This window comes from Filicampus tigris, chromosome 9 (assembly GCF_054856515.1).
Source record: "Filicampus tigris isolate MCC_2025a chromosome 9, RoL_Ftig_1.0, whole genome shotgun sequence".
Lineage (NCBI taxonomy): Eukaryota > Metazoa > Chordata > Actinopteri > Syngnathiformes > Syngnathidae > Filicampus > Filicampus tigris.
In genome coordinates this window covers 13,802,786-13,812,529 of record NC_141225.1, presented here as the reverse complement: position 1 = coordinate 13,812,529, position 9,744 = coordinate 13,802,786, and the positions used below count along the sequence as shown (strand labels likewise).

Below are 9,744 nucleotides of genomic sequence, written 5' to 3'. Positions count from 1 at the left end.
AGGGTTCTATTGTTTCTACGTTGTGGTAGTTTGATTACGTTAGCAACACGGATCAACCTGAGTAGTACCGTTCTAAGAAAATTATGGCCAGTGAGTTTATATCAGTGTAATTTCAAACAAAATATTTGCAACTGTTTCCCAGAATTAACATACTGGCACAAATCTGATTGGCTGTCTCCTATTTATTCTTTAATTCCGATTTAAAGATTTGAACCCTCAAAGGAATATAATCTAGTCTAGACAAAGATTCTACTGACGACAGAGGATTAGTTGTAAATAATCCCCTGGGATTACTCCTTTTATGGAACCTTTTCTCTCAATGAGTGCTTCTCATTTTAACCTTATTAAACCTTGTACTCTCACCGGGGGTGGGTTGGGAATTGGGCTGGTATATTTCTCACAATTTGTAATAAAACAGCAATGTTTATTGGTAGATTCTTTTTTTTTTTTTGCAAACTGGTTAGAAACATTGACACAAATTGACATGCCAGTTCATTTGACACTGTGGGCGAAAGCAGAACAGTGGTAATGAAATATATCAGCAATGGAGGGAAAATAGTTTACAGGGTAATGAAACATTTTAACAGCTAAACGCTTTGTTCAATGGCAGCTAGGGGAAAACAGCCAGAAATGTGTCTAAAAGCCTCCCTGCAACACGGCAACAAACTGGGAATGACACTGAGTTAATAAATGGACATTTCATTAGGTAAACCTGCACTCTCAAATTTGGAAATAAATAAATAAAACATTCAAAAATAATATAGCGATATTGATACTTTTGTCATACTTAACATGTACCTAAAGAAATGACATTTTTATTATCCAATGAAATTTTTTTTTTCATGCAGCAAAGTAAGCAGGCTCAATGTTAGCTAACATCTCATGCAGATGTACCTAATGAAGTGTCCAGTGATCATATATCTGGCATAGAGTGAAATATTGTCATCAATTCAAATGTCAACTGGTGCCAGTGCACGCATGAGGACATGCATGATGAGCACAGAAACATTCATAAGAAAAAAGAACATTTCCTCCCAAATAAGCTTCAACGTGAAGGTGAGCCTCGTGAGTCCTGTCCTGCTAATTCATAATACGTACATCCTAAAAGAATCTTTAGAAAAAAAAATGAAGATGTTTTTGGTGACAGCAGTGTATATCGATGATCCATGTCTTCATGTGTTGTTTTGTTTTGCCAGGCCAGTGGAAAGAAAAACAGCTCACATTCTGTTGCAGGCCTTTATTAACCTTTGTGCCCTCCTCTGGAATTTTTGTATATTTTTCTTCTTTTGTTCTGATTTGGTGGTCATTTTGGCTGTGTTATAGCTTGTGGCAAGAAAATGTTCAGTATTTTTTTTTAAAATCCAGTGTGTTTTACTCATAACTAGGAATGTGGCTTGCAAATGTCACATGACCAAACCCAGAAAGCAGGTGAGCCGTGATTGATCGTTACCTGAGCACTGCGCAACTGTGATGTCATTTTCAGTCGACAGCAAGTGGCAAAATGTCCGCCCCCTGAGATGTTTAAAAAAGTGTGGATTTTGCTGCTTAAATCATATTCCACAAATCCAATATCAATCAGACCGCCATATTTAAATTAGTGGGGGCTCATAGAACATGCTATTGTATAGAACATGTTTTACTTGACTTTCCCTTTAAAATGTTATGGCTGCTGCCTAATGGCTGCTATAAAGTCCAAACATCCGTCAAATTTATCAATATTTCATGAAAGATAATAACTAACATTGACTTATGACACCCAAGATAAAAATATGTCAAATTGGAGCTAAACCTCGATTTAGACCAGTTTCCATCGGAAAGATGTACCTAGGACCGTGCAATTAATCGAAATTCAATTACAATTACGAATATTACGCTCCACAATTACAAAATTGGCATAATCGTAAAAAACTATTATTAATATGCATTTATATCCATGCTTATATCCGTGCTTGTTTACTCAGGGAAATCATACTTGAATTTATAAATTTGCTACTCTTAAAAAAAATTATAACAACTAATTTTATCAATTTTGTTTGGTACAAAAGGAAATTACACAATTAGGGTGTTTCAAATACATTTATTAGTCTTTATGTCTTTTACGTTTAAACATTTTCTTGTTTTGGACCAACCAATAAAAGATTGTTTGAATAATCGTGATTTAAATTATTACCAAAATAATCGCGATTAATATATTTTTTTTGATAATCGAGTAGCCCTAGATATACCTTTCCTCTATCCATGTCTACACCTAACTTAAAAATGTCGAAATGAAGTTAGCCCACTCTAATTCTCAACAGCTCATGCTTGGTAGTTAGAAGCAAGCCTGAAGTTGCTGATTTTTGACAAGGAGCAGAATAAAATGCCTAAAAAGGTGTGCTAAGGGTACATTTGAGGAGGGCACAAGGGTTGGAAAAAAAACCAACCAGGCAGATTTTCTGCTCTGGTTTGACTGTTGGGGCAGCTTAGCTGGGCAGAAGCCAAGGCTCCACAAAGTCCCAGTGCTTCCATAAAACGAAGAGCAGCACGGTGAGCAGGACGGTGGTGCCCACCCGCGCCCGCGTCTTCATCAGCGGCGTGATGAAATTGGCCAAGGTGGACACGAACACCAGCAACACCGCCATGAGCGCCAGGATGACGTTGATGAGCTTGCCCAGCAGCGCGCGGGCGTTGGCGTTCTCCACGCCCTCCAACTGGACCACCTGCTGCTGCTGCTGCTGCAGCTCCAGTTTGGTGATGCGCGTCAGGCACGACTCCACCGCCTCCTGCAGGCGCACGCAAGCATATGGAAAAAACGCGCAAAGAATGAGCACACGCATAACGGGAGATTCATTAAAAAGCCATCAACATCTGTCTGTTATCCAATCATCCATCCATCCATCCATCCATCCATCCTTCAACCACACATTTAGCTACACTCAGTTCCATCATCCACCCATTTATTTATCCATCTATCAATCCATCCATTCACCATCCGTCCATCATCCATCCATCCATCCATCCGTCATCCATTCATTTTTCCCTCATTGATAAAGCATTCATCGCTTCACTTTTTTATCCATCCCAAAAAAGTAATCCAAACAATCAATCGTTTATCATAAATAAGTAGCGATTAATTTGATAATCGATTATTTGTCAATTAATAGATTAATTGTGACAACCATCATCCATCCATCCATCCATCCATCTGTGCTTACCTGAATGTCTCGTGCTCTCTCATAGGATTGATAGGCCACTTTCTCCTCCATGCTGGCCAGTTCCTGTTTGAGATTGCTCATTTCATTCTGATGAAGCTCCGTCAGGTCACTCAGCTGCTCCTCTAATCGTTCATACCTGAATTCAACAAAAATAATAGCTCAAAGTTTATTTTTTAAAATATATCATTTCAAAGGACAACATAATTTCAAGTTTTGTATTATTATTATTATCATTATTATTATCAATACAAGAACTTTGTAGGATATATATTTCAAAATATTGTGTAAGTGGTTATTTATTCACTCAACTTATTTACCAACCTTTTCAGGGATGAGGTATTCATTTTTTTAATCATATAAAATGACATTTCCATAATATTGCATTGTCACATACACTGAAGATATGTACATTTTTTTGAAATTATGGTTATTGTATTTTTGATATTTAAAATGTAAATAATTTAAATGTAAATGTTTGGACAAATTAAATCATTACTAGTTTAAAAAAAAAAAAAGAAAAGAAGAATAGTAAGTGTATTACATTCTGTCTTATTTGACACACTGTGGGATCAGTCATAGAAAGAATAATTACAGGACAGTACCTTTTTCCAGACGGAAAAAAGAAGCCACCTATTTTGTCATTTTTGTCATTTCAAGTAGATGCACTCAATTATTAAGTGGGGCATGACATTTATTCGAGACACTCTTTGGGGCAGTATGGTATATTTGTTCCATATGGTGTTTAATGTTGGGTTTTACCAAAACAGACAAAAATCAACCTTTTGTATCCAGAGTTAATGGCTTGTTTTAGAGTAAGCTTAAAAGGCATTTTGGGAGGGGGCGGAGGCTGGTGTGTGTCTACCTGTATCTCTCCTCTTGCAGGCACTGTGTCATGTAAGAGTAGTCGCTCTGCAGTTGGCCCTTCATGTCCTCGATGGTGTCCTCCATGTGCGCCTGGCTGGCTTTGATCTCCTGCAAGCCCTCGAGGAGGGAGTCCCACGAGCTGTGCACGTGATGGTGGTGGTGGTGGTGCCCGTCCAGCCTGGGACTCCCCATCGTGGGCCCCAACATGCCGCCTCCTCCTCCTCCTCCACCCGCCCCGCCCGAGTTGCTGCCCGGGGCCGAGCCGGACGTGGCGCTGGAGCACTCGTCGTCGCTGCCGTACTTTGGGCTGGACACCAGGGTGGCGCTCCCGCTGAGGGCGCGGGGGGTGGGGGCGTCGTCGGAGTGGCCCCCGACTCCGTCCTCCAGCGTGTCCTTGAGGTGGGCGATGTTATCGGCGCTGCCGAACTTGTTCCGGATGAGACTGGCAAACTCTCTGGGTTTGGAGACCACGGCGGTGTGAGTCAAGGCCGACACTCCACCTTTGACCCCTTCCACGACCCCTCCGCCGAAGCCGCTTATCCCCGCACGGACGTTAGCACCCACATCCTTTAGTCCTTGCTGCATGTCTCGCAGGACATCCTTGGGCTGCCGGGCCGGTCCGTTCTGGACAGACAGCGGAAAGCAAATGTTTTGTCTGAGGGAGCAAACATTGTGATGATGGAGGAAGAAAACAGACATTGTTTCATATACAAGTCGAGGTTGAGGTAGGCATAAAGAAGTCCCAAAACATCACAAATATATCGCGGCACTTAATATGTACATCACTTGTCAGAAACTTGTCAGAAACTCAAAAGAAAACTATGCAAGCAAGTAAAACAGAAATCTAATAGACCATCAATCTGGAGGCAGTATAGTACAGACATAGTGATAAGAAGAGGGCAGTCAAAACTCCTCAGTAACTGTAGTATTATTAGTTGTTTTTCGCAGAGGATAAAGATTGTATCTGAGAGTGTACCTGCGAGTGTTATTTTTGACAAGTGTTGATGCACCATTTGTGTTCAAATGTCCATTGGTTAAAGTGTTATAACACTGCCAAATAGATGCTATCTGTTAGCCCGTCTATTGTGTTTTCCATTATGTGTTAGCATTAAGCTAGCAAATTTAAAGTCAAAGCTAGGTGGTTGTTTTGAAAATACAACAAGTCATTCTCTTTGTTTTATGTTTACTTTGACGGTCTGCAGACTCGGGTCAAATATTGGAGAGCAGAGTTCAGAGTTAACAAGATGAATAAGCATTTAGCTGTTATGCTGCACACAAATGGAATAGGCTGCCACCAGAAGAAATCCAAGTTAAAAACAATGCTTTTTTTTTCGTATCGCAAGTCAAAGCAAAAAATGGAGCCAGAACGTGGTCAATGGGTGGCCCTGCAAAAATCAGGGTGGGCATGAATATTTGTCTCACTGAGCAGAATCCTCCTATCCTGGCACAATTATGCCCTTCTTAATTTTCAATAAAATAAAAAACCCAATGAAACACGAATTCAAAAACAATTTAATAATAATTTACCAAAAATGTAAAAGTATATATTTTTTCATGAATCTCGCTGGGTGGGCAGTCTGTCAATCTGGGTGGGCCTGCGCACAACCAGGCCCTCCCATGACTCCGCCCCTGGCGTACATCTTGAAAAAACTCATACGTTGGGTCACTACTGCATGTAAAATAAATTGATGTAAAATTCCCTAATGAGGAAAAAGCATTGTAGAAAATTGATTACTGGATAGATGGCCGGGGTGTACCTAATAACTGTTATATATGATTACATCCATGATTGAGGTCTTTTAAAGCCTTTATAAAATCAATGTTGCGCTTTACATTCTTTTGTAACTTTAGTAAGCTACTTTTTATTCTCTTTACTTTGTTTTTTGTTGAATGTCTTTCGTTCTTTTGTTTGCCAATGTACTTTTGTGAAGCACATTGAGTTACCTTATATAAATATAGTATAGTAAATAAAGCTGCTTCGCATTGGCTGCCTTCAATGTTGTGACCCGTGAGTTTACATTTGATTATGAACGTGTGCAATGATGACTCACCTGCTCAATCTCCTTTAGCTTCTTGTGATAGTGCTCTAGCTTCTTGTGCAAGTGTGCGATGGTCTGCGCCGACTTTTGGTTCTTCTTCTCAAACACCTGCTTGATCCTGGAGGCCTGCTGCTTATCGGCGTTGTGGGCCAGCTTCAGGTATTCGGCCACGTTGTCGTCGCGGGCCTCCTGCTCCACCCGGATCTGCTCGGTCACCTTCAGGATCTTCTGCTGTAGGTGCTCCAGAGCGGCCCGCGTCCGCTGGGGCTCGCCGCACCCCGCCCCGCCCGAGACGCCCTCGGCACCGCCGCCGGCTGCCGCGCCGCCCGACGCTGACCCCGCCGCGCCCTCTGCGCTGATGTTGCTGTCAGAGCCTCCATGGCTGGCAGTGGAAGGGAGGCTGAGGGTTGTCACCTCGCTCTTGTCCAGCTGCGAGGACGACATGGAGATAAAGAAAGTGACGCTGATGATTTTCCGGACTTAAAACAACAATCATTTTTGTCAGGTTTTTTTTAAAGAAAAAAACGCTCTGTAATATTGCACTTTATACCAACACACAGTAATGACATAATTACATAAAATGTAAAGGATTTTAAAAAATGTTGCCAATTTAAATATTGCGCCGGTCTGGTGTGCTTGCCTTGGCCACCTGGGGGCAGTATAATACAAACACACTGTTATACTGTTCATAGAAACGGTCAAACGCTTCTCAATAAGTGTGTAAAAGTTGGTGAAGTTTGTAGACAGAAACGGTAACGAAAGCCCGTTTAAAATGCTAGGCGGAACGGCCTATTGGCGATTACTATTTGTCCCAACCGGACAAAAAGGATCAACGGTGGAAGGGTAAGCCGGCTGCAGGCGGAAGGCGATAAATGTACTGGAAAATGTTTGTAAAATGCCCAGCTCTGGTCATAGACATTTTTGGGAGAGGATAAAGCATATAGCTATACCTATGAGTGTTGTTATATTATCTCTCTACATGTGTTGCTCCTCTGTTTGTGTTCAAATATGTGTTGCACACACCCAAAAAATGTTGGGTTGTTTTCCTAACCCACTTGCTGTGGATGTTGAACAGATTGGATTACTTTTGCCCAAGGGTAGGTTAATTATTTTGACCCAGCTATTTGGGTTAAAGCTACATTGATCAGTATATTGTATATGCTAGTGGTGTTCAAACTACAGCGCAGGGACCATTTGCGGCCCGCCGTCCATTTTTTTGCGGCCCGCAGCATGTACAGAAAATAACATTACACATGGCTATGCTATTGGGTGCGGATGTTAAAATAGTAGGGGAGGGGTTGCAACATCCACATTCCCCATGGTGTGATGCACCTTAAAACTACTCATAATAATATTAAAATAGCCTTATGTAGAACTTTTCTAGATCTGAAAAGAAACAATTTAGTTGTGAAATAGTAACAAAATTTCACTTTATAATGATGGGTTCAGTTTCACAAGTGAAAATGTTTTCCTTCACTTTCTGCTCTTCTGTCAATATAATTTGTGAATATATTGATTAATTACCATAATTACTTGAGACTAACATGCACTTGTATATTGTATGATATTAGATTACATATAAGAAGAAGAAAATTCTTCAGAAATGCATTCTTTAAAGATTGTCGTATAATTACAGATTGCTATTGTTTTGGTCCTATTCAGGGCAGGGGAGTATCTCATCTAGTAGGATGCAGGGCTGTGAGCGACCCCAAAATCACGAAAAAAGCCAAAACTAGCTATCTTATCAACTTGAATAGAAAGGTTTTGCAGCTTGACAGATTGGTCTGAGCATGTTTAATAAAGTCGCAGAATGTCATAGTGGCCCTTGCATTCTTCAAATTTTCTGCATGTTGCCCTCGAAGGAAAAAGTTTAGACACCCCTGGATTACAGACCAACATCAAGTTGATGTAAATATTTTTGGTGACGACTAATGTGACGATTGATCCAAGAGGGGATTCCCTGCACGGGTATATGGTTGGCCTGGCAGATGGCGCCTATTTTAATGCACGCCTGCCCTCGCCCGCCTGACGTCAAAACAGTGTAATCAGAGCCTGCAAACATGAGCTCAGGGAGACACATGACACCGAACATCTCGGATGCCGTGCTCTAATTTCTCTGGACGGGTCAGTGGGAGGATTTATCAGCATTTGACTGGCGTGGCGGCGTGATACTGATGGCTCTGATGGCTCCCAGGGGCCATTAGCTAACAGTGCGAACCCCCCCACACCCCCACCATCGCCCCCCCCCCCCCCCCCCCCCCGTGAAAGTAGGTTACAAACACGTTGTAATGGAGATGTGAAAACAGACGACCCCCGGTGGGAGAAAGTGGGATGTAAAACTGCTGTTGCATATGTGATGCTGCATGACTGCGAAGACACAACAATGCAGCAAAGGATGACGCTGTGACCTGACTGTGTCTTTTCATAGCGCAAGCGAAGGGGATGGAAGTGACACAAGACCGGCAGCACTGGGACACGACGAGGGCGGATGAGGACATGAGGATGAGGATGAGGAATCAAATGAGAAACGTTACCATACTGCTTTAATCCAATTTGTGCTGTTTGCGTTCCGGGCCCATTCTCCTGCTGAGCCCCTCCTCCTCCTCCTCTTTCTCCTCTTCCTCACCTCCTCTTCCTCCCCCTAAGCCCCCCACCCCACCCCGCCGCACCTATCTTCACCCTCAGCCGACGCCTGGCTGACGATCACCTCAGCAAGTCCTATGCGGCTCCATGGTTGACGCCGTCGACATCTGCAGCCTCCTCGCCTCCGCGCTCTCCCTCGGCCGCTCTGATCTAGTTCTCTCTCTCCTTTCCCTCTCCTCCCCTCCCATCGCCTCTTTTCTTTCGGCGCAAATGCTGCCTGTCCTGCCCTGTAATGGAGGTGGGAGCAAAGGAGCAGATGATGGCGGGGGTGGGGATGGGAGCGAGTTTAGCGCAGGCGTAGCGCCGCCACTGTTGGAGTGGAGGTGTGGGAGGGGCAGAGGAAGGGCCTGTGGAGAGGGGCGGAGAGGGGATGCGGGGGGGAGGGCGGGAGGGGGGCTCTGCAGTAGCCATCCAAACAATCTGGTCCGTTACCGCCAAATTGTTCATTCATCCATTGCACAAGAATTGTTTTGAAAGGGATATATTGTGGGAAAATTCGTTTTTATTTGGTAGTACGGTGGACAGGTTAGCACATGCATCGCAGTTTCAAGGCGTTCTTTTGTTGTTGCAAATTTATTGATAAAACATTAATCACATGTATATAAACACAGTATTTGAAGTTGACAGTTCAGAAAATGCACCAACATAAATTGACTATGATTTAGTAACTGGGTTGGTCAGAAAATCTGAAAAAAATGTTGATCATTGTCCTCTAAGTAAAAGCAGATGTTTTCAAATGTCTTATTTCTAGTACGCATTAAGATAATCACCCCGCGTATATGGAGGACTACAGAAATAACACAATATTTATTGTTGAGAGGCTGAAATCTACAAAAATTGAAATTTACCATTTACAGCATTAAACAATGGCTCTAAACCAGTCCTTAGCTTAAAGTTAACACGCCATGAAAAACACAATTGACATTTTATCATCAAAAGTTGCGGTGTTATAACCCTTTAAGCGATGGAAAATTGAACACAAACGGTAGAACAACACACTTCTG

At 42.4% G+C, this 9,744-nt stretch overlaps 1 protein-coding gene across 2 annotated transcripts; it reads right to left on the bottom strand.

Moving 5' to 3' along the window:
- Positions 1–402: 402 nt before the first annotated feature.
- Positions 403–9,037, bottom strand: tmcc2 (transmembrane and coiled-coil domain family 2). Of its 2 annotated transcripts, XM_086041433.1 has the most exons (5): positions 8,632–9,037; positions 6,110–6,526; positions 4,057–4,682; positions 3,195–3,330; positions 404–2,762 (listed from the first exon to the last, which is right to left on the bottom strand). In XM_086041433.1, the coding sequence occupies exons 1-5, from the start codon at positions 8,632–8,634 to the stop codon at positions 2,463–2,465; spliced, it is 1,482 nt and encodes a 493-aa protein (XP_085897559.1). In that variant the 5' UTR covers positions 8,635–9,037; the 3' UTR covers positions 404–2,462. The 2 variants fall into 2 exon arrangements, with proteins under 2 accessions (XP_085897558.1, XP_085897559.1); XM_086041432.1 differs by lacking the exon at positions 8,632–9,037 and having other exon boundaries at positions 403–2,762; positions 6,110–6,541.
- Positions 9,038–9,744: the final 707 nt, after the last annotated feature.

Excerpts from the sequence above, each read along its gene's own strand:
- tmcc2 (XM_086041432.1), bottom strand. The coding sequence starts at position 6,541 with ATGTCGTCCTCGCAGCTGGACAAGAGCGAGGTGACAACCCTCAGCCTC. Across the intron at positions 4,683-6,109 it reads AGCTAAAGGAGATTGAGCAG|AACGGACCGGCCCGGCAGCC; the intron begins GTGAGTCATCAT and ends CTGTCTGTCCAG. Across the intron at positions 2,763-3,194 it reads AGAGAGCACGAGACATTCAG|GAGGCGGTGGAGTCGTGCCT; the intron begins GTAAGCACAGAT and ends GTGCGCCTGCAG.